This window comes from Erithacus rubecula (assembly GCF_903797595.1).
Source record: "Erithacus rubecula genome assembly, chromosome: 11".
Classification (NCBI taxonomy): domain Eukaryota; kingdom Metazoa; phylum Chordata; class Aves; order Passeriformes; family Muscicapidae; genus Erithacus; species Erithacus rubecula.
In genome coordinates this window covers 363,702-388,056 of record NC_136663.1, presented here as the reverse complement: position 1 = coordinate 388,056, position 24,355 = coordinate 363,702, and the positions used below count along the sequence as shown (strand labels likewise).

At 53.6% G+C, this 24,355-nt stretch overlaps 3 protein-coding genes across 3 annotated transcripts; all 3 read left to right on the top strand.

Moving 5' to 3' along the window:
• The first annotated feature begins 2,748 nt into the window (after window positions 1–2,748).
• Window positions 2,749–7,669, top strand: LOC306806404 (P2Y purinoceptor 12-like). The gene is made up of 2 exons (XM_079315133.1): window positions 2,749–2,840; window positions 6,635–7,669. The coding sequence occupies exon 2, from the start codon at window positions 6,652–6,654 to the stop codon at window positions 7,666–7,668; it is 1,017 nt and encodes a 338-aa protein (XP_079171259.1). The 5' UTR covers window positions 2,749–2,840; window positions 6,635–6,651; the 3' UTR covers window position 7,669.
• Window positions 7,670–10,135: 2,466 nt separating this feature from the next.
• P2RY13 (purinergic receptor P2Y13) lies at window positions 10,136–12,371 on the top strand (the record flags this gene model as incomplete). Its single annotated transcript, XM_079315281.1, has 2 exons — window positions 10,136–10,402; window positions 11,344–12,371. Exon 2 carries the CDS (start codon window positions 11,346–11,348, stop codon window positions 12,369–12,371), a length of 1,026 nt encoding a protein of 341 aa, XP_079171407.1. The 5' UTR covers window positions 10,136–10,402; window positions 11,344–11,345.
• Window positions 12,372–16,547: 4,176 nt separating this feature from the next.
• GPR87 (G protein-coupled receptor 87) lies at window positions 16,548–24,355 on the top strand (the record flags this gene model as incomplete). Its single annotated transcript, XM_079315280.1, has 2 exons — window positions 16,548–16,587; window positions 23,240–24,355. 2 exons carry the CDS (start codon window positions 16,548–16,550, stop codon window positions 24,250–24,252), a joined length of 1,053 nt encoding a protein of 350 aa, XP_079171406.1. The 3' UTR covers window positions 24,253–24,355.

Genomic DNA, 24,355 nt, shown 5'->3' with positions numbered 1-24,355 from the left:
GTCTGCAACAGCCACAGGTGGCTGGGCTGGCCCCAGGCAGGTCTGAGTGCAGCCTGCCTCCCCAGGGATGGCTCCCTGCAGGGACAGCAGCACGTTCTCCCCTGTTTTCAGGCTTTCCTTCCCAGGAGCATTCCCCAAAATGAACCAGCACCAGCTGCTTCCCACACAAACATCCCACAGGCTCTGCACGCCCTCAGCGAGCACCAAAGCTGCTTTCAAGGCTGCAAACACAGCTCCCACCTCGAAGCTGCTGTCAGCAGCAGCCAGGAGCTGACAATCACAAGAACAAATTCCAGGAAATAATTCCTCTGTGGCAAGAAGAGCAAATCTTGTTAAAAATGGGTGTTATTCACCAACTGACATCTCCTTTGTACAAAATCCTCCTCAGCTGGAACAGCTACAGAAGCTCAAGAACTGAAGAAAACTGAATCTACTGACACAAACTGCAGCCTAAAGGTAAGGGATTAATTCAGCTGGGATATGTGGCTATGGTGGATTGGTATCAAAACCAGCTGTGGGGACTGAAATAGAAAAGCCTGGTGATACAAAACCAGCCTGTTGGTTCACTGAGCCCATGTGAGCAGGAGCTTGACCACAATGAGGCACTGAACCTGTGCTGGATGTGACACCCCAGAGTCAGGAAATTGCTTCCCTTACCTCACCTGCATGACACATGAGGCAAAATGAGGTGCTGGAGATGCTTGAAATCACACTCCCTGTGCTCCCACAGCCAAACAGCCCCGTGTGTGTCCCTGTCCCTGTCCCTCAGCCCTGCCAGCTGAGCAGGGGGAACACCCTGCAGCAAATTCCTGCAGCTGCACCAACCACAGGATCAGCTGGCACTGAAGAATGTTCCCCCAGAGATCCCTCACGGTGTGGTGTGGGATCTGGGGCATGATTCAGGTTATGTAACTGCAGAGTTGACTCACCCCAGTGCAAGTTATTTTCTCTCTGTGCCAGAGTGAAACTCATCTGGCTGCATTTAGATGTTCCCTTTTGTGCTCTTACAAAACTGCTTCCCCTCAGCTGCTCTGCCCTGCCAAGGATGCCCCACACTGCAGAGAATCACACCCTGAGCTGGGTGGGAAGGAACGTCAAAGTTCATCACATCCCACCCTGCCATGGCAGGGACACTTTCCACTGTCCCAGTGTCCAGCCTGCCCTGACACTGCCAGGGGTCCAGGGGCAGCCACAGCTGCTCTGGGCACCTCTGCCAGGGCCTGTCACCCTCACAGCAACAATTCCTCCCTCATACCCAATGTGAACCAAGTCTCTCTCAGGCTAAAGCCAATCCCCCTATAAGAACTCATAATACTTTTAAAAAACACATTTTCCAAAAAGCTATGTAGACAAAATGCATTATCTATAAATTACACATTTAATGAATGAAACTCCCATTGCAACAGGAGGCAATGACCTACTGCAGCCCTTTCCCTCATTTCCAGACCTCAAACAAGGATTGTCCTGCTCAGTCTGCAGCAGCACAAGTGCTGATCCCAAACTCCCTGACTGCAGGGAGTGCCTGCTGCTCCCTCCTCCCTCTGCTGAGCTGCACAGGCTGATTCCACAGAGCAGCTCAGAGTGCTTTGCTCAACACATCTCCAGCAACAGGGACACAAATGAAAACGACTGGAAAAAAAAAAATATATATAAAAAAGACACAGAACAAGCAGGTGAAGGGAAATGTCTGCAGAGCCCCTGATCCTGTCCTGGCCCCTGGACCATGGGCTCACTGCCCCAGCCCTGGTGGCCCCTGAACACCAGCAGTGTGCTGCACACCAAGCTGGGCACCAAAACACAGAGCTGCCTGCAGATGCACTGCAGGAAAGCTGCTGGCATGGCACAGTCCTGGGGGGCTGAGCACTTCACACCCATTTCCAGGGTCCTGGGGGGCTGAGCACTTCACACCCATTTCCAAACTCATTTTGGATAAGCAGCATTTTCCAGATAATAAGGCTGGTACACCTAGTTCATACCTGCAAACAAAATCTTGAATTTCCAATCACTTCTTGGACATTTCTAGGACTGAAATTGTGAGCAGCTGGGTAAGTTCCAGCATCTTCCTGAGATATCAGGTGTCCCTGCAGGACATAATCTCACTGCCCAGCACTGCTACCCCCTCCAGGTGTCATCACCCAGGGAGACGCAGTGGAGTGAAACACAGGGAATTCATTACAGAGAAATGAGACTATTTTTCCAAATTAAAAGCTAAATTTGATAATAAGGTGACTTAACAGACAGGGTGTGGGAATCAGTAAATAGAGAAAAGATACTTAAAGCTCATATTTTGAATTAATGTTTGGACAAAAGAGCAAGAACTGTCCCAGGCCAGGAACAGCAATATGTGAAGTGGTTTTCTTCAGGGAGACAAACAGGAGTGAGTGAGGAATGTAAATTTCACACCCAAGATATTCCTAAGAGTGTTTGTCTCCAGCATGGGGTTTTATATCTCAGGGACAAATCCCACTAATTAGCCCAGCTGGGAAGACTTCCTCATCACTGACAAGAATCTATGAATTAGTTAATTAAAATAAGCCCTGCAGCCCTGGGCCCCTGTCAGTGCCAGCCCTTGCCTGCTGCTCCACATCCTGACCCCAGCACAGGAGGACGAGGCCATTGGCAGGCGAGGCAATTAGCAGGGTAATTAATTACCACACAGCACAGTGCAGATGTTAACCTCTGCTCTGTTTAAAAAAAAAAAAAGTGAAAGAATTTTTTAAAAAGAGGAAGTTTAGGGAAGATAAGTAACTGTTCCAGGCACACAAAACCAAACACAACCCTCCCTCACTGACACAGCCAGAAAACACCAGAGGAGACCAGAGCACAGCAGCCCACAGAGGGTGAGTCTCTCAACACGAGCGTTTGTGAATTGTAGTTTATTTTTGCTTCAAATGTCTGAGAGAAGCAGCTGTGCTTTCAGCAGGCTGGAAAGGAGCTGAAAGTGTAACTGAGAACAGGGGCTGGGGTGTTTGGAATGTAGCAAGGAGACCAACATGAATTAATGAATTAATGTTATTACCCTAAATACAGCTGTTTCAAAATGTATACACAAACTTTACTGACAGTTTCCAGTTATTTCTAACTCCACTTGAGTTTAAAAAAGATGATTCCAAACAAGTTCTGTGTATCACATCTTTAACAAATTATTTATTACTAGATGCTGGTTTGACTTGTTATTGTAGATTAACCTTAACAAATCTTGTTATTTTTATTGTGTTACTGAACTTTAGCTTGTAAGCAGAAGAAATTAACACAGAGCTCAGACACTTGTGTAGTCCCTCTATGTTGCCTGTTTCTTTCTCCCTGGTGTTTCTGATTAAATGCTACTGCTGCCAGGTGTCTGTAAACCTACTAAAATATTATTACTGAGAAATACTTTCCTGCTCCCTATGAAATGAAACCACAAATCTGAACCATGCAGACCCAAACTAGGAACACAAACCAGGAGGGGAAACAGCAGCTGAGGCAGTGTGCAAGTACCACAAGATGTGCATTTGCACCTGACAGGTTTCCACTCCTCCTTTACAAAGCAAAAGCCAGAAATACAGCTTACAGAACCTAACTCTTTTTTAATTTAAAACTCAATGAACTGAACGTTCAAGCATAAAACTTGACAAACTCAAACCCGTTTGTGCCCCTCCCCACATCAAAGGAAACCTTTACGGAGCACGGCAGCTGAGATTTGCAGGATTTCCATCCAGCAGCGCCTGCACTGAGCCGAGGGGCCAGAACCGAACCGGGAACCCGGACCCGCGGGGGAGAGGGGAGAAGGGAGAGGGGGGTCTGGGGCCGCGGGGCTCGGCTGCACCCAGAGGGTCCCGCACGGCTGAGCCAAGGCGGAGCTCAGCCCCTGATCCTGCAGCACAGACCCGCACGGCACAAACCTGCACAGAACAGACCCGAACAGACCCGCACAGACCCGCACTGCACAAACCTGCACAGAACAGACCCGCACAGACCGGCACGGCACAAACCTGCACAGAACAGACCCGAACAGATCCGCACAGACCCGCACGGCACAAACCTGCACAGAACAGACCCGAACAGACCCGCACAGACCCAGCACGGCACAAACCTGCACAGAACAGACCCGAACAGACCCGCACAGACCCAGCACGACACAAACCTGCACAGAACAGACCCGAACAGACCCGCACAGACCCGCACGGCACAAACCTGCACAGAACAGACCCGAACAGACCCGCACAGACCCAGCACGGCACAAACCTGCACAGAACAGACCCGAACAGACCCGCACAGACCCGCACGGCACAAACCTGCACAGAACAGACCCGAACAGACCCGCACAGACCCGCACGGCACAAACCTGCACAGAACAGACCCGCACAGACCCGCACAGACCCGCACGGCACAAACCTGCACAGAACAGACCCGAACAGACCCGCACAGACCCGCACGGCACAAACCTGCACAACACAGCACAAATCTGCACATCGCAGACCCGCATAGACCCGGCAGAGCACAGACCCGGCACGGCACAGCCCCCGTATCTCCTGGGACCAGGGTGTCTCCAGGGACTGAAAATCCTCCGACCGCACAGTCCCGGCACCGAAGATCCCCCGAGACAGCACATCCTCCGACAGAGCATCCTCCAGACACCTCACATCCTCCGACAGAGCATCCTCCGAGCATCGCACGCCCTTCGAGACCGCACATCCTCAGACCTAATATCCCCCGGGCACCAAACACCTTCCGGGACTGCACATCCTCCAGACACCGCACCTCCTCACACCGCACATCCGCAGACCTAATACCCCCTGGGCACCGCGCATCATCAAGAGAACAAATATCCCCCAGGGACTGAACATCCCTCGGGCACCGCGCATCTCCAGGGACGCACATCCTCACCCTGCTCATCCTCACCCTGCCCATCCCCACCCTGCCCATCCCCACCCCGAGCATCCCCACCCTGCCCATCCCCACCCCGCGCCCCGCCCGCAGCGCAGGAGCTGCGTCAGCGAAGCGAACGCTGCAAAGGCCACAGCGATTTCCACAGGGTGCAGAGCAAAGGGAAACCCCCGCATCAGCCTGGGAGAGGGGCGGCAGCAATTCCTTCCCCAGCCACCTGGACAGGTCCCAGACTCGCTCCTCGGGCGGCTGCAGAACACACACAGGTCGCACAGGTAAGCTGAGAGGGAAATTCTGGGAGGAGCACTCAGAGGGATCCACCTCGTGCTTCACCAGCCTGCAAACAAAACCACCCCACGTTTGTCCCAACGCACCTGGGGAACGTGTCCCAAGGTGTCACAGACCAGGTAAACCCCTCTGCCAGCTGGGGATGTGTCCCAAGGTGTCACAGACCAGGTAAACCCCTCTGCCAGCTGGGGATGTGTCCCAAGGTGTCACAGACCAGGTAAACCCCTCTGCCAGCTGGGAACGTGTCTCAAGGTGTCACAGACCAGGTAAACCCCTCTGCCAGCTGGGGATGTGTCCCAAGGTGTCACAGATCAGATAAATCCCTCGGCCAGCTGGGGATGTGTCCCAAGGTGTCACAGACCAGGTAAACATACTGATTCTCCACAGCTATCACAGCACAACAGAATGGGGAAGTGCCTGGCATTCTGTTTCAGAGGATAGGAAACTGAAACAGATACAAGCACATGGCATCAAATCTGGGGATTTTGCAGTCTTGGGGTTTTTCTGGCTTCATGGAAAACGTGCTGCAGCTTTGTCCTGATGTAACTGCCCAGAATGAACTCTGCTCACCTGTGCTGCAGTCTGTCAGCCCAGCAATGCCAGCACATACATCATATCATGTTGACATACTGTACCTAGCTTAAAAACTTGAAGCACTGCTCTGCAAGTCACCTAAGGAAGAAATATTTCCTTCAATAATAACCTTCTCCAAAATAACAAATCACTATTTCTTTCCAGTGCTTTAAAAGTTTTAAGAAGCAAGGCTGTGCACAGAAATAACACTTAGGACTCCCAAGGGCAGAAGGGGCAGGCAGGAATGAGCTCTGCTCAGAGCAGTTGCACAATCTGGCAAATCCCTGCTCCCTTTACAAACAGTACCTCTGGGACTCAGTCAGAGGCAGGAAGCAAACTGCTAATTATTTATTAAATCTCATTTCTCTCTCTTTTCTGCAGAAAACAGAAGCAGAAGCTCAGAGTGCATCATCTGGAGCGTGCAGTGTCACTGGCAGAGACAGCCCAGCCTGGGATGCTCAGTGCTCCTGCTGCCCCTGGCTGCTCCGAGGGACTCCAGAGGGACATTCCTGCCCAGCCCACGGTGAAGAGCAGGAGGGGCTGCCCAGGACCCCCTGACAGGGACCAGCCCTGCTCTGCTCCTTGTCCTGGCTCCTGGGCTGGCTCCTGTGTGACTGGACTTGGCACATGAACCTGCTTTGCTCTCCAAAAGCCAGCTGCTTCTACCTTCTAGGAAGAAATAAAGCTTTGCCAGGGATTTGGGCATCAGCTGGAGCACATCAGCCCCCTGAGTGTGTGTTTTCACAGGCAGGCACAGTCCCATGGACAACTGCATCCCCACACACTCAGCCCCACAGCTCAGGGCATTGGCTCACAACCACTCACAGCTGACTGGAAAGGCTGAAGACTCCTAGCAGATAAAACTCTCAATTTCTTCTTTCCTTTTTTCTGTTTGTTTCTCCAGGGAAAGGGAACACCACAATGCAGATCAAAGGCACGAGCCAATTCAGCTCCTCCAGGAACGACAGCAACTGCACCAGCGACAGCAGGATCAGCCAGGTCATCTTCCCTCTGCTCTACACATTCCTGTTCCTGGTGGGGATCACCATGAACGGCCTGGCAATGTGGGTCTTCTTCAAAATATCCAGTAAATCCAATTTCATCATCTTCCTCAAGAACACCGTGATTTCTGACTTCCTCATGATCTTGACTTTTCCATTTAAAATCCTCAGTGACGCCAAGCTGGTGTCCTGGGTGCTGCGGGGGTTCGTGTGCCAGGTCACCCAGGTGGTGTTTTACTTCACCATGTACATCAGCATCCTGTTCCTGGGGCTGATCACCCTGGACCGCTACCAGAAGGCCACGTCCCCCTTCAGGGGCTCCAGCCCCCGCAGCCTGCTGGCTGCCAAGCTCCTGTCCTCTGCAATCTGGCTCTCCATGTTCGCCCTCTCGCTGCCCAACATGGTTCTAAACAACAGGAAGAAAACCCCCAAGAGCGTCAGGAAGTGTGCTCTCCTGAAATCCGAGTTCGGCTTGGTCTGGCACGAAATTGTGAACTACGTTTGCCAGCTCATCTTCTGGGTGAGCCTGGCAGTCATAGTGGTGTGCTACCTCCTCATCAGCAGGGAGCTGTACAGATCCTACAAGAGGACACGGTGCGCAGGGAAGGCCTCCAAAAAGACTGTCAACCTCAAGGTTTTCATCATAATTGCCGTGTTCTTTATCTGCTTTGTGCCATTCCACTTCACCAGGATCCCCTACACGCTGAGCCAGACCAGAGACGTGTTTGACTGCTCTGCCCAGAACACCCTGTTCTACCTGAAGGAGACCACGCTGTGGCTGACCTCCCTCAACGCCTGCCTGGACCCCTTCATCTACTTCTTCCTTTGCAAATCCTTCAGGAAATCCCTGCTGGCCATGCTGTGCCCGCACAGGGCAGTGCCAGGGCAGTGCCAGGGGCAGAACCAGGGGGATGACAGCGGTGAGACCCCGCTCTGACCCTGCAGGAGCTCCCACAGCTCACTGACTTCTTTAGAGCAGCCCTGCAGATGAAGCACAAGCACCCTGGAACCACTGCACTGAAATAAGAGGGGTCCCCTCGCCCCCAGCCTCCACCCTTGGCAAAAAGAGATCCCCTGACCCCAACCTCCACAGCTGCCAGGACAGCTGGGAAGAAATCCGGGCTCACAGGTGGAACTGCGAGGGAAAACTTAACACTTAATCATGAAATGCTGCAGATGGAATCATGAACTGTAAAGATTTTTCAGAAATAGCTAAACTTGTGCCAGGGTAAAGTCCATGGCAACACAGGAGCTGAGAAATGCAGATAAAATCACAGTAGATGTGATTTTTCAACACAGGGAATTGTCACCTTGTATGCAAGTGGCAGACAAACAAACCTAGGCCAGAGGAAGGGGAGCCATTTGTGCAGATTTTTGGTAACAGAATAACACTTTGCTTATCTCATTCTGTGCTTGCAGTTCCTAATCCATTGACCAATAATTAATAGTTGTATGTAAGAGGAAATGATTTCATAATCAGGCTTATCTTGAGATGAGTTAAATCCCCAAATCCTTCCCCTTACTACAGAAATAAACAGAACTGTATGTTTTCACAGAGAACATTATATTAGAAAACATACAAACACTCAATTTACATCCTACTGAGACCTTGGGGAAAGACAGGCTCCTGGTAACTCCTTTACTGATACTCAAGGGCAGCTTTTTGCACTACACAAAATACTGAACCACTTCCTTTTTTGCACTTGGAAAACTTGAAAAAAAGCAGGGAAGTGTTTTCAAGTACATGACATTTTGAGGTATCCCAACAATTTCACATGAAATAGATTGTGGGCTGTTGGAGTGCACTGTGGTTCGTTTATCAGCTCTGCAAACAGCTGCAGCTGAGCAGTGTGTCCCATCCCACAGGAGCTCATCCTGCCAAAGCCACAGCCCGAGCACATGTCCCTGCCTGCCAGGGCCCTGCTGCACTGGAGCCCCATTTCCTAACAGGGGAAAGGCAGCTCACTCATTCTCACTCACTGCACACTCAGCCATGGGGTTTGTGCTCTCTGATCACTCCCTGGCTGAATTCAGCTCCCACAAACTGCTGCCTGCTCCAGCTGATTCCACCTGGGCTCACCACAGGACACCGGATTTCCCTGGAGCAGTGTCCAGCCCCAGGCCAGGGCAGTTCCCCAGGGAGGGAAGTGCCAGTGCCCCAGTCCCAGCCAGGATCCATCCCACACAGTTTCTGCAGCTCCACGTGGAGAGGGGCTGCTGTCCCTGCCCAGAGCAGGGACCCTGTCCCCAGAGCAGCACTGTGGGGTCTGCAGAGGAACCTGCTGCCTCTGGCAGCTGGGAGCAGCTCCCAGAGCCCACTGGCATACAAACAGAAGGCACAGCCTTGGACACCAGTGCTGGGCTGTGACACCCTCACCTGGTCAGCAGGGCTGCACAGAAGGCAGGTGGGCAGCCAGGGACACGCCACACCAGGGACAGGGCAGAGGTGACCCCATCCCAGCCATCCTGCTCTCAGCAGCCATGCAACCCTGAGCAGCACCTCATTAACCAAAATGTCCCAGGTGCTGAGGCACAAACTCCCTGGGCACCACAGAGCAATCCACACCTGCCCCAGGAAAGGGCTTGAGCAGGAGCCACTGCCACATGGCAGCCAGCCCTGAGCCAGGGGTGTCACATCCAGGCAGCAAAAACTCACACAAACAGCTGTGTGCAGAGAGAAATGCACCTAGTTCCAGTGTTACACCAAACAAACAGCTGTGTGCAGAGAGAAATGCACCCAGTTCCAGTGTTACACCTAATAAACAGCTGTGTGCAGAGAGAAATGCACCCAGTTCCATTGTTATACCAAACAAACAGCTGTATGCAGAGAGAAATGCACCCAGTTCCAGTGTTATACCAAACAAACAGCTCTGTGCAGAGAGAAATGCACCCAGTTCCAGTGTTAGAAATGCACCCAATTCCAGTGTTACACCCAACAAACACATCATCAATCCACAGCTCCCCTCCCAGCAGCAGCTCCTGCCAGGACCTGCCAGGGGCTGTCAGCAGCACAGTGCATCCCCTGGTTCGTGGGGGATGCCAAAATCCCCAGGAATCCATTCTGGAGCCCAAAGCCCAGCTCAGGTCCCTGTGTAACACCAGTGCAGGGACAGGGGCAGCCCCTGAGCACCTGGGGGGCTTTGGGGCTGAGCACCCCCTGCAGGGTCTGAGCACACTCTTGTAAGGCACTGGCAATGCCTGGTGCCAGCAGAACTCCATCCAGAACGTGGAATTCACACACAAACACGACTGGGAGCCACACTGCAGGGTCACCTGGAATGCTGTCAGGAAACACTCTGTGTTTGTTCATCCCACCAGTGCAGGTGCAGCAGGGCTGTCCCACACACACAAACCCAGAAATGTGTCTGCAGAGATGGCAGGTTCCCTTTCCCAGTTTAGGAGAAGATGGGGTGTCTGTCCTGAGAGATGGCAGGTTCCCTTTCCCAGTTTGGGGTGCTTTCTCATGCAAGACAAAGGGAAGAGACAAAAGCAACAGCAAACAGGGCTAAGTCAGGCAACGTGAAAATGAGGAAGGAAACCACACAGCAACAGAAAGTCTCATCTTTCTACACATTTCCCCACTCGTAGCACTTTGCTCAAGGCTCCTGCTGGCAGAGGAGCAGTGGATGAGACAGGGACAGCACAGAGGCCTCTGCTGCAGGTTTGCCCAGGTACCTGCCCTGCTGGAGTGCTGGGGGGGTGATGGGGTGGGATGGGGGGTTCAGGGCTGGGATGGGCTGGGATGGGGGGTTCAGGGCTGGGGTGGGCTGGGATGGGAGGTTCAGGGCTGGGATGGGGGGTTCAGGGCTGGGATGGGCTGGGATGGGGGGTTCAGGGCTGGGATGGGCTGGGATGGGGGGTTCAGGGCTGGGATGGGGTGGTCAGGGCTGGGATGGGGGGTTCAGGGCTGGGGTGGGCTGGGATGGGGGGTTTAGGGCTGGGATGGGGTGGGATGGGAGGTTCAGAGCTGGGATGGGGTGTTCAGGGCTGGGATGGGCTGGGATGGGAGGTTCAGGGCTGGGATGGGATAGGGGGTTCAGGGCTGGGATGGGGTGTTCAGAGCTGGGATGGGGTGGGATGGGGGGTTCAGGGCTGGGATGGGATGGGGGGTTCAGGACTGGGATGGGGTGTTCAGGGCTGGGATGGGGGGTTCAGGGGCAACTGGTGCTCAGGGCTGGGAGCCACCTGCGTGCATCTGACCTTGGAAAAGCTGTCTGAAGCTGTGCTGAGAAAGGAAAGCAGTGGGTTCTTGGAGAGAATCACCAGAAGTCACTTACCCAGAAGGGGCTGGCTTTAGGCTCTAACACTTCTATTCAATGCTAAAATACATTTCCATGGAAAGGCCAGCAGTGCTCCAGGCAGTCTGCTCTTACACCCTGCTATGACATTACCCTGGGCCTCCAAAATAAGTATGAACCTTTTTAACTCTTCAGTGCATGTTACAAACAACTGAAGAAGTTTCAGCAGGGGTTTAGATTTTCAGCGAAGCAGAAGGGAAGCTGGTTGCTCTGTTTAACAGGCTCGGGCTCTGTGTCTGTCCCTGTCAGGACCCTGTAACAGCACACCCAGGCTGTGCTCTGTGCTCTGTCCCCGTTCCCAAGCCTGTTCCCAGCGATGGGAGACGCTGCCAACACGAGCAGCGCTGGTAACAGCAGCGGAGCCCCGTCCCCCGCGCCGTGCCCCCGGGACACCTCCCTCACCCAGCTGCTCTTCCCCGTGCTCTACACCCTCATCTTCCTCCTGGGGCTGCTGCTCAACAGCCTGGCGTGCTGGGCGTTCTTCCACATCCCGAGCACGTCGACCTTCATCGTGTACCTGAAGCACCTGGTGCTCTGTGACTGCCTGATGACGCTGCTGCTGCCGCTCAAGGCGGCGGCGCAGGCGGGGCTGGCGCCCTGGCGGCTCCGCGCCTTCGTGTGCCGCGGCTCGGCCGTGCTCTTCTACGACACCATGTACACCAGCATCGTGCTGCTGGGGCTCATCGCCTTCGACAGGTTCCTCAGGATCCTCAGGCCTTTCGGGAGGTTCTGGGTGCAGAATCTGAGCTCGGCGAGGATCCTGGCTGCGCTGGTCTGGCTCTTCTTCCTGGCTCTCTCCGTGCCCAACATGGTCCTGTCCAGCGAGGCGGCCACGCCGCAGTCCGTGAGGAAGTGTTCCTCCCTCAAGAGCCCCCTGGGGCTCAGGTGGCACGAGGCTGTCAACTACATCTGCCAGCTCATCTTCTGGACCGTGCTCATCCTCATGCTGCTGTTCTACATCGTCATTGCCAAGAAGGTGTACGAGTCCTACACAAAAACACAGAAGAAAGACAACAGGAGCGAGAAACGCATCAAGGGGAAAGTGTTCATCATTTTCACCGTGTTCTTCTTGTGCTTTGCCCCCTTCCACTTCGTCAGGGTGCCCTACACGCTGAGCCAGACCAGGAACATGAGCTGCCGCCTGCAGAACCAGCTCTTCGTGGCCAAGGAGAGCACGCTGTGGCTGGCATCCACCAACATCTGCATGGACCCCCTCATCTACCTGCTGCTGTGCAGGCCCTTCGTGGAGAGGGTGCTGTGCAGGAGGGGCAGGGCTCTGCAGAGAGCCCAGAGCCAGGCAAACACCCAGCTGGACACACGGGTGTCCCCCACCGAGCCCTGATCTGCAGCTGCTCTGCATTTCACACACAACTGGGACAACAGCTGGGTTTGCTCCTGCTGAGGAACACAAAAAGATGTTTGCCAAGTCATATTAACAGTCAATAAATGCAGCAAAATGGATTTTCTATGTACACTCACTGCACACCTTAATGGGAGAAGGGTTCTTGCTGAAACTGCCTGAGACAATGCCCAGGTTCATTCTATCTGCTTTAAACTAAAACTGCTCACCTGCTGACACCTGAGCAGCTTCCTGGCCCTGGCTGCTCTGAAGAGCCCCCCTGCTTTATTTGGGGGTGAGCCCCAGAGCTGCTCACTGTGTTTGTCAGCAATTGCCCTGAGTGCCAGCCTGGCTGCACATCCAGAGCAGGGAGGAGGAGGAACAGATCCCTTCCCATCCCTGCTCTCCTCTCCCACACTGGCAATTCCTCTCCTGCCACCCTCACTGCTCCACCACCCTGTGCTCCCACAGGACCCTGGTGGAGGACAGTGCTGAGCACCCCAGATTCCCAGGACAGAGCAGCCAGGGCTGCACCCCACAGAGGGACCCCAGAGCCACGGGGTGCTCAGCCCACCCTGCACTCAGCCCCTGGGGCACCTTCCCCCTTGCCAGTCCCAAAACAGCCAGGAGAAGGGAGCAGGGGACAGCCTGAGCCCCCCAGCCTCAGAACCCCTCACACCCCCAGAGCTCTCCCTGGCTGTCCCACAGGAACAGAAGCTGCTTCCTCATCCAGACTTCTGGAGTTTATGTCACTATTTCAGGACAGCAGTGCCCCTTATCCCAAACCAACCCTTCTCCTCCAGCTTTACACCTCTCACATGAGCCAGACACTTTGATCACCACTTGACTGCTATTTTTAGAAATTCCCTGTTTACAGCAGCCTAATCCAATCCAGCAGGTTGCTCCCTACAGCTTGACTTTTCCAGAGCTGTTTTAGATTGCTGTGCATTAATTACTCGCCCTCTGGGGTTCCCCAGCCTCTGCCACACAGAGAGATTTGTGTCTTATTTAGCAGCTTCTACCCATCACATCTCCCTCACCAGGCATGTTACACCCCTTCACTGCTCCAACACCCTCCCTAACTGGAAACTGAACTAATCTCCCATCAGCTTCCAATTGGTTCTGAATTGCCCTGATAATAAATCAGGGTTACCTCAGCCATTGTCTCCCTCTCAGATTAACTGCTGCATTAAAGGCTCTCCCTACATTCATACACTGTTAACAGGATTAATCTGCTCCTTTAGGAAAAGTAAATACAATAAATTCTTAGCTGCTGAAGTAGTCAGCACTGTAGTAGCAGCTTACAGGAACATACAGGAGGCTGGAAATGCTCCTCTCACCCTGCTGGCACAGTGTGACAATCACCAGAGAGGTCTGAGCAAACCCTGCAGAAGAGGGTCTGCAAAGCAGCTGAAACCCCCTGAAACCTGTGCTCCCCAAGCTGGCATGGAGGGAGGAATTCAGGACAAAACTCCATCCCAGTGCTCCCTCTGATCACACCAGCACAGCCGACACGGAATTCTATCCCTGCCTGCACCCACAGAGCAGCTGGCAGCTGAAAACAGGAGGATGCTGAGGAGCAGGCATTGCTTTGATTGTCTGATTTCTGCCGTGATCGAGCTCACCCAAGGCCGTGCACACACACGGGCAGCTCAGCGCTGACAGCCTGGGGTCAGGGTGGGTGTAACCACAGAGTGGGGTGAGCTGGTCCTTAAATAAAGGGTGTGCCAAAGCTTTCTGATGAGTCTTAATCATCTGTTTTTCAGCTGTTGCTTCTGTGGTAGGTAAAAAGGAGCCAAACCCACCAAACTCTGTAGCAAAGGAGTGAAGGTGGCAGCGAGGACACACGACCTGCTTGGTCCGCTTAGGGGAAAAGGTCCCTGAATTCTAGCACTTGGGATTTTGCACATTTTTATCTACAAAGTTTTAGATCACTGCCTCCAGAGGGAGTAAAAATCACAACAGTTGAAATGCCTCAAAGTTTAGGTCTCTGTTTTTAAGGCTCAAAGAAATACCCCAAGCAACATTTAGCTTTTGTGATCAAACATACACCCTCCAGTCTTTGCATCGCCTCTCTCGAGGGACCCCTGGTAATTCCTGAGTGCCCACAGACATCCTGACCCCTGCACAGCTACACGCAGCCAGGCTCCCACAGAAAACTCCCACAGCACACAGCAGTGCTTCAGTTAATTAGAAATGCAAAGCAGGGATTTGCATCGTGGAGGAGAGCCGGGCAGACGAGTCAGGCAGCAAGGTCTGAGCCTCAGGATGCACATGCACAGAGCCAGGAGGGCACTGCAGGGGAGGCTGAGGGCACCAGGACAGAGCTGAGCCCAGACAGGATCAGCCAGCCCAGGAGCTGCAGGTTCCAGGATATTATCAGGGACAGGGATATCAGCACACACTGAGCACAGAGGGGAGAATAACTGAGCCTTTAAAGCCACTTCTAAATTAGATACTTTCCTCCTGGCTCCCCTGTTAGTGCCAGGCATCACACAGTGACTGGAAAGGGGAAATGTCAGCTCTGCCAAGACCTGACCAAAGCACCTTCACAGCTGGAGCTGCAGAACCCTCCCGTGGTGCAAGCTCGGATCCTGCTGACATCTTTCTGCTTAAACAACACAAACAGCCAGTCCTGTGCATTAGCCAGGTGGTGAATCTGCTTTGGCACAACCTGGCACTTCACATTGCTAAATATGGCAGTGGAGGCTTTTCAGAATGAAGCAACACAGCAATTGTTGTAATAAGGTTGTTGGGGCTCTTATGAAACCTGAGAGCTGCTCTCTAATCATCAGGACACAAGAAGGGACATCCAGGCTGTAAATAGTGTGAACAATAGTGAAGTTACAGGTTACCTTCAGCTCTCCTTTGCTCACCCTGGCGTTTCTCTGCGCTGGTTTTACCAGAGCTCCCCACGGTTCGTGTGTCAGCTCGTCCTGACCTGCTCCAGCCTGGGAGCAGCAGCAGCAGCACGTCTGCCCTGGAGCCTGCTGGGGTGCAGGGCTCTGGGTCTAACCCAGCTACACCAAAATAAAGAGATTTTAAAGAAAAGTTAACGTGCCTTTGCACCATATTCAAAAAAACTAAACAAACCAAACCCCACTCTGTGCAGATTTTATTTAGTATTTGACCATTATTAACAGACCCATTTTGGTGTGTAAACTCCACTCCTAGAGTGCCAACCCCTAAACACTTGGGTCTCTGACAGCAATTAAATCACATTCTTTAAACATTTCAGTTTTCACTTTCAATCTCTTCTCTCTTTCCCCACAGCACATCCTGCTGCTCTGGTTCTTAGAGCCCAGCCTGGGACACCAGCAGCACTGGCAGGGTGGAAAAGCAGCAGCACAAATGCAGGCAGCACGTAGGCAGACTGCAGGAGAGGCTGCATTCCCTGAGCCCAGCTGTGTCCCTGGAATCCAGCTGTGCCCCTGGAATCCAGCTGTGCCCCTGAAATCCAGCTGTGCCCCTGGAATCCAGCTGTGCACCTGAGCCCAGCTGTGTCCCTGGAATCCAGCTGTGCCTCTGGAATCCAGCTGTGTCCCTGAGCCCAGCTGTGCCCCTGAAATCCAGCTGTGCCCCTGGAATCCAGCTGTGTCCCTGAGCCCAGCTGTGCCCTGGAATCCAGCTGTGCCCCTGAGCCCAGCTGTGCCCCTGGAATCCAGCTGTGCCTCTGGAATCCAGCTGTGCCCCTGGAATCCAACTGTGCCCCTGAGCCCAGCTGTGCCTCTGGAATCCAGCTCTGTGCACAAAGCACCCCGCATCCCCAGGTGAGCTCACAGCACCCCCCAGGTGAGCTCACAGCACCCCGCATCCCCAGGTGAGCTCACAGCACCCCCCAGGTGAGCTCACAGCACCCCGCACCCCCCAGGTGAGCTCAGCGCTGCCTCCAGCCCCATCCTGCCCCAGGTGAATCACCGTCTGCGTCCCGGGCGCCCCAGCTGCTCTGGAGCCAGGAAGTGCGCGGGAGCTCCCCTCGCCTGGCGTGTGAGTCACTGCCAGGAATGAGAGAGCCAGTTGCTCCAGTTGCCGGTGGCCAGGGGAACTGTGGCTCTCTGGCCGGGTGTCACCAGAGGAAGGGGTCGGGGCCATGGGGGGCTGCCCCGCGCTGCCCCGGCCGCCGCTCCGCTGCCGCCCGTAGCTGCGGGATGCGCCCGGAGCGAGCCTGAGGCGCCCGGGATGCGGCTCCGGCACCGGCGGCAGCCCACCATGCTGACAGGTAAGTGAGCTCTGACATTCCGTAAGCTCGGGGAACTGCCGGCATGCGCTCACCTTGCGGGAAAAAACAGGAATTTAGGCACGGTTGCTTATGGCTGGAACCATAAGGGGAATGTCGGGTCAATTCAAAGTGTGAAAAGTTCTCAAAATAGCCTGTCTTTCTTTACCAGCCTGTTACTCACTCGTACATCGTGTACATGGTGGCAAAAAAAAATTAAATCAGTTTCTACTAATTGTTCCTTCTAAGATACAGCTCGAAGTGCAGGTGGGTCCATTGTTTCAGTAACTCCCTGACAGAGCTTAACTCATATAAAGTACAATTCAGTAACTACAAGATCTGGATTTGCTGTAGAATGGTTTGTGCTATATTCCCTTTCACCTCTTTCAGTACAAAAAAGCAAACTTGAGCTCTCTTCACTATATGAAGAGAATAAACGTTCTCTTCCTTCGTACCTCGTTCAAGTCATGTTAAAACTTGTCAGGTTCACTGGAAAAACCACATAGCTCTGAATGAGCAGGTTAGATCTGATGAGTCTCACAGCTTGGGAAATATCTGGGCTGCTTGCAGAAACCTCTGTCTTTGAGGGAGATTTTGTATGAAAAAGTTGTTCTTGGTTAGGGAGCACTGGGAGCAGCAGCAGGATTCGAGGGTTTGTTTAAAAATTCCTTGTCTGTGCAGTACAGGGCCTGCAGCCACTGTCCCGTGTGCTCCATCTGCAAACCAGCAGCATTTCACACTTCTTTCCATCTTTTAAAGAATTCTGCAACCCTCTTTAGAAAGGGAAACCAGGAAACTTTGGCTGGTGTTGCTGATTCACTTGCAGGCACTGGTGCTGAGCATGGCAGCCACCAGCACCTGCTGGTCAGGAGAAGCCTCCCCTGCCTCCTCCTGGGGCACCTGAGAGCCTGGGAGGGGGGTGACAGCCCCTGGGACACCCCAAGGAGCTGCAGGAGGGGCAGAGGGGCTGGAGGGTGTGAGGGGCTCACACACATACACAATGTGTGTGCACTGGGGGTGGCCCAGAAAACCAGCACATTTCCTGCAGCATCAGCTGTGAGCCTTCCCCAGCTGCTCAGGGCTGGGTGTCCCAGCTCAGCCCCTGTCACCTCCTCCCTGCCAGGCTGAGGGGGACAGGAGGAGACAGGAGGGACAGGGAGGGACAGGAGCCCTGCATGAGACAGCCCAGGACCAGGGCATGGACAGGGAAGGCTCCTCATTTATGACCAGTCCCTTGCTCACCTTCACAAAGCAAAGTTCAAGAAGAGCCTTTCTGCAAAAAAAGCCTCCTCTGTGACCCAGTGAGCACCAGAAGAAGCCAGGCAAACCCCCTGTGCTCCCACTGGAGCTGAACTGGAGCTGTGCAGGGCTCATCCCCAGTTTGGAGCTGGGTGAAAACACTCCTGACACACCGTGAGCTCCAGAGCTCTGCAGAGCCCAGGCTGCAGCAGGCACCAGCCCAGGGCTGCCAGCAAAGCAGAGGAAGGAGAGAAGATTCATCCCTGCATCTCAGCAGTCTAAAACCTTTCCAACATAAAGAATTGCCATAACATCTTAAATTAAAATGCTGCACTGTCGATTGTGTGAAGTTGGGTTTCCACTTCTGACCAACGATGAGCCTCACACCAGGTGCAGCAGCAACCTCTGCTTCTGGACAGGTTCCTCCTCAGGAAAATGTCAGTGATGTACCAAAGGGACAGCTGATGCTGGGCAGCACAAACTGGGCTTGGAGAGCAACTTCAGCCATCCTGAGAGGGGCAGGGAACTCTCCAGGCATTGCACCAGGCTGGACTTGTCCCAGAAATCTCCTAAAAGTCCTTTTCCTTCATCGTTCATCTTTTTGCATCTTTGCAAGCAGCACACAAAGCACAGGGGCAGCAGGATGCACAGGAGCACAGAGAAGCCAGCTGACCCAGGCACACGAGGATTTCCTGGTGCTCCTGTGATGTGAATTAGGATTGCACACAGGAAGATCAATAGGAATTGCTTCAGCACAAAGAAAAGTGCCTGGAAATCAGACTGGGATTACTGAAAGACTGAAATGGCACTGGCTACATGCACGTACCAATAATTATTTTGATTTCCCAATGTGCTTTCTCTCAGTGGCCCCTGAGGGATGTGATGGAGGCACAGAGGGCACTGAGAGCTGTCACAGGACATGTCCCACTCTGGCACAGGGCACTGCCCCACTGGGCTCTGCAGGTCACAGGGGACTTTTCTCCTGGGCTCAGCCAGGCTGGGGACACTGTCCCTGCCAGCAGTGCCCCAGCACAGAGCCAGGGCAGGGCTGTGCCCTGGCCACTGCCCCTCTGTCTGTCCTGGGCACACCAAGGACAGGCAGGGACAGGATCCTGGAGGAGGCAGAGGGAAGCAGCAGCACTGCAGCTCTGCAGGCAGGATGCTGCTCTGAGCCATGTGAGAGCAGAGCTGGGCTGCCAGGGAGGGGAAGTTCGAGGAGGAACCTGAAAACACAGAGGGGGTTTTTGTGCCAGATGCTGGAGCAGCTCTCTGCAGATGCAGGTTCCTGTTTCTGGCTGGGACTAAGGGGACAGGCTCCACGAGGCTCAGCTGGGGACAGTGCCCCCCCAGCCCCTCCTTGCAGGCCCTGCAGCTCCTGGCACCCAGAGCCAGCCCAGGACAGGGCACAGCCCCAGGGCTGCTCTCCCCTGCCCCAGCTGAAGGGACCTGTGCTGGTCACTGGCTCTGACACCCAGCTCGGGGCTCCAGCCCTGCCCAGGGCACAGAGGGACCCCAGCCCAGCCCAGGCAGGGCCAGCACCAGGGTGCACTGGCTGCAAAAACACCAGAACCATCAGACACAAAGCACAAGACAGCCAGAAGGGCAACTCTCTGATGTAGGCAGCAATTCAAACAAGAAATTCAGGTTATTCCACTGAGCATTACCAGCACATTAACATGTTCCTCCACCTAAAAGGAGATGGACCATTTTTGACAGAAGCCTCTGAGGAAGGGAAAGGTGGCAGTGCCCTGGCTGGGACTGGGCTTGCAGTGAGCAAGAGATGAATAGAGAGGTGTAGGCAGGAAAAGCAAAACATCCAGGCTTGCTCAGGGGACAGGGGACAGGTGTGGGGTGACACAGGGACCTGAGACAGGCTCTGTGTCTGCCTGCCTCATGCACACATGCTCTCACCCTGCACCAATGCTTCCTTCCCTAAATCTTTACAAACAGCTCAGTGATTTGGTTCTGATGGGCCACAGAAAACACCAGCACTGCAGCCAGCCTAGAGCAGTTTAATATCTGTCTATTTAATGTATGTCACATGTCTGTTGCTGCATTAACCCTGCCATTTTCCCAGCCTCATGGTGATGAATGCAGAGGCACTGCCAGGAGGGCACACATCAAGTTATGGGCTCCAATAAAAACCACCCCTTAAGACTCTGCAGCCCCATGGCCTAGAATAGCTGGTCTAGGCCACAAACAGACTTTTCTAATTCTAAAAAGTTTTAAAATTAAAAAATGTCAGGATATACAATGCCTTTAAACAGGAAGGCAGCTTAAAGCCTTAGTCAAACTCTGCATGGTTCCCTCTCCACCTGGCACTGAAGCTGCCATGCAGTTTGTTATTTCATTTCTTCTCTGAGGTTACAGCAGTCACACACATGAACCAGTCTGCCCACATCAGCAGCAAGAGATTATCTCATCAACCACGGACAGAGCACAGAAGCTACAAGAAGTAAAATGTATTCTGCTTTACAAAGCTGCCTGGGTAAAGGAGCAGCTTCCAGTGCACCTTCAAAGCCTTCCAAGCAGAATAGATCTCCAGACTGAGACAGCTGCTCAGGTGTGCTGAAGGGCACAGAGCCCAAAGCTCAGCTGGCACAGGTTACACTGGGGGAGAATTTGCTGCTTTCTTTTTGCAATCCACAGTGTGAGATCAATTTGGAACATGTTTTAACATTAAAACCATCAGGAGCAAGGAGGCACAGAGACATCCATGCCAAGGCTTGGTCCTGGTGGGGCTGCACACAGCACAGAGCTGCCAGCAGGATCCCTGGGGCCTGGATGTCCCTGAGCAGAGGGGTCACACCTGCACTGGCCAGGGGACACGTGTGGCAGGGCAGAATGCAGCAGGGCTGTGTGGGGTCAGCACAAGAAGGAGCTGGGGCACTCAGTGTGACACCAGCACAGTGACACCAGCACAGTGGCACCAGCACAGTGGCACCAGCACAGTGTCACCAGCACAGTGGCACCAACACAGTGACACCAGCACTGTGACACCAGCACAGTGACACCAGCACAGTGGCACCAGCTCTGTGACACCAGCACAGTGTCACCAGCACAGTGACACCAGCACAGTGGCACCAGCACAGTGTCACCAGCACAGTGGCACCAGCACAGTGACACCAGCACAGTGACACCAGCACAGTGGCACCAGCACAGTGACACCAGCACTGTGACACAAGCACAGTGACACCAGCACAGTGACACCAGCACAGTGGCACCAGCTCTGTGACACCAGCACAGTGTCACCAGCACAGTGACACCAGCACAGTGACACCAGCACTGTGACACCAGCACTGTGACACCAGCTCTGTGACACCAGCACAGTGACACCAGCACAGTGACACCAGCACAGTGGCACCAGCTCTGTGACACCAGCACAGTGACACCAGCACAGTGGCACCAGCTCTGTGACACCAGCGCTGTGACACCAGCACAGTGACACCAGCACAGTGACACCAGCACAGTGGCACCAGCACAGTGACACCAACACAGTGACACCAGCTCTGTGACACCAGCACAGTGTCACCAGCACAGTGACACCAGCACTGTGGCACCAGCACTGTGCAGTCCCTGCCCAGCTCCATCCCATTCCAGGGAATCCTGCAGCATTCCCAGGGACACAGGAGCTGCCTCCTGCTCTGCCTCCAGTCCCAGGCAGCACATCCAACACCCCTCTGACTTCTCTGAGGCTGTAGCAGAGCTCTTGCCTGAAGAGCCTGAGAACAAGGAGCCTTCCAGGGGCCAGGAATTATGCAGACTTAAAAGAAACTCAGGAAAGCAGGGAAATAAGCACCTTATTTACATAAGGAGTTAGATATGCATCTTTTCATAAAATCATGTTCTCTTTTGATCCCTGTGCCTCCTGGGCAGAAAAGAGAGCTGCAAATCCTTAACAACAGCAAAACATGATGGATTAGTGCTGCTCAGACCCATGGAAAACAAAATACCTACAGCGTCCTTGACAACCTTATTACTGTCACAGCAAACAGTGCCAGCCAAGACCAGTCTGATAAAAAGGTTAAAATATCCAAATTAAAGTTTTTACTGATGCTTTCACACATCATTACTTGCTCTGCTGCCATCTAGTGCCACTCAACAGGGTCCTACATGAACCTAAACCCCATTCTGATCTGCACAGGAGCTGCAGGAATTCCATCCTCCCTCCATTCCCATGAGAGCAGACAGGTCTAGAGCAATCAGTGAGATCTGAACCATTTTGCCAGTTTTCCTGTCAAAACCTGTAAAAAAAATTAATCCCAGAGAAGTTACTATATTTGCATACTGACAGAGGAAAGAACAATTTGGAGCACAGCCTTACAAACTGGTATTGGCAAAATCCCCTTGCACAGTGTCAAACATCCTGATGCCATCGTGGCATAAATGACTTTCTGCAGGTTTCAGTGTTCCTTGTGTGCCAGTTTCTAGGAAAAAGGAACAGGAACTTTCATTTCCACCCCAGTTTGGGGGATGCACTATGAAGTGATACACACTTATCTCATAATTTCCAATGAAACTTTTTTACTTCAAGAAGTGAGTGATGGTTTTAAAAATAAATCTGCTCACAGTCATCCATGACAGAAATGAGCAGGAAGAGGGCAAGAAGAGCTGAGAACAGAAACCCTGTGCAGCACCTGCCCTCAGCCTCCCCAGCCAGCCCTTCACTGGGAATTCCACAGGGAATTCCTTTCACAAAGCTCCTCTCCGTGCAGGGGACAAGAGCGGGGGCTCTTCCATTATGCTTTGGTGTTAATTTGGGTTTTTTTCCCCAGAACATCACCCTGGCACAGGCCCTGCTGCATCCCAGACCCACGGCTGCCAGTGGGACTCCTGAAGAGCATTTCAGCTGAAAACCTACAGCAACACAAAGGATGGGGTACAATTTCTCCTATGAAAAGCTGCCAGGTAAAATAACAATGGAAAGAGAATGATTGATAAGTGTTTGTTTTATCACTTTCAGTTCCTGCCAGCATTTGAGAGCAATCAGGCACTGCAGCAGGGCTGTCTGAGCACTGCCCAGCCCTGCCCCACTCCAGCCTGCTTTGCCTCACCAGCCAAGGGCAGAGCATGGACAACACAAAACAAAGTGCACTGTCAGTTCATGGCAGAGTTTATAAGTTTTTAGCAAACATTTACATGTGAAATCCTAAAACCCCCCAGAGACTGTGATTTTTAAATACATTTAAGTAAACTAAGCTGAAATGAGAGTTGTGATAGGCCTGAGGAGTCTCTCCAGAGCCTGTCTGATGACAAACATCTCAGGCCACAAGTGGCATCGTGTCAGGAGAGCCAAGAGCTGAGGAGCTGCAGCTCTGATTTGTGGCTCAGACAGCCCAGGCGGAGGGCAGCTCTGAGCTGTCCCGTCTGCAAAGCGGCAGAAGGCTCTAAGCTGTTGTTCCCCTCCTCCCCACAGACAGAGACAACGGCAGCTGGGCCAACGCCAGCGCCGCGGGCGCCTCTGCCCACGACCAGTTCACCACCATCGTGCTGCCCCTGCTCTACCTGCTCATCTTCCTGGCCAGCCTGCTGCTCAACGGGCTGGCCGTCTGGATCTTCTTCCACATCAGGAACAAGACCAGCTTCATCCTGTACCTGAAGAACATCGTGGTGGCGGACCTGCTGATGACCATGACGTTCCCGCTGAAGATGCTGCGGGACGCGCGGCTGGGCCCGCGGCAGCTGGGCGCGCTCTGCCGCTACGGCGCCGTGCTCTTCTCGGCCAACATGTACACCACCATCGTCTTCCTGGGGCTCATCAGCGTCGACCGCTACCTCAAGGTGGTGAAGCCGTTCGGGGACTCGCGGATGTACAGCGTCACCTTCACCAAGGTGCTGTCGGGCTGCGTGTGGGCGGCCACGGCGCTGCTGGCGCTGCCCAGCCTGCTCCTCACCGGCGCCCTGCCCGCCCGGCGCGCCGACGACTGCCTCAGGCCCAGATCCCCGCTGGGGGCCGGCTGGCACTCGGCCGTGCTCTACATCAACACCTGCACCTTCCTGGTGGTGCTGGTGGTGCTGATCGGCTGCTACATCGCCATCTCCCGCTACATCTACCGCTCCAGCCGGCAGTTCATCAGCTCCTCCAGCCGCAAGCGCAAGCACAACCAGAGCATCAGGGTGGTGGTGGCCGTGTTCTTCACCTGCTTCCTGCCCTACCACCTGTGCCGAATACCCTTCACTTTCAGCCACCTGGACAAGGTCTTAGACGACTCTGCACACAAAATCCTGTATTACTGTAAGGAGATGACGCTGTTCCTGTCCGCCTGCAATGTCTGCCTGGACCCGATCATTTATTTCTTCATGTGCCGCTCGTTCTCACGCAGGCTGTTCAGGAAGTCCAACATGAGGACCAGGAGCGAGAGCATCAGGTCCCTGCAGAGCGTCAGGAGGTCAGAGGTGCGCATCTACCACGAGTACACCGACGTCTGAGGCTCCCAGACTCCGCTGGCCTGTGGCAGGGCGTGTACATCCTGTAAATAAAATGTCTCTGCAGGAATCCGAGCCGGGAGCTCACTGAGGGATGCACAGACAC

What these genes read in the sequence shown, in the direction of transcription:
- LOC306806404 (XM_079315133.1), top strand. Translation starts at nt 6,652, where the DNA reads ATGCAGATCAAAGGCACGAGCCAATTCAGCTCCTCCAGGAACGACAGC.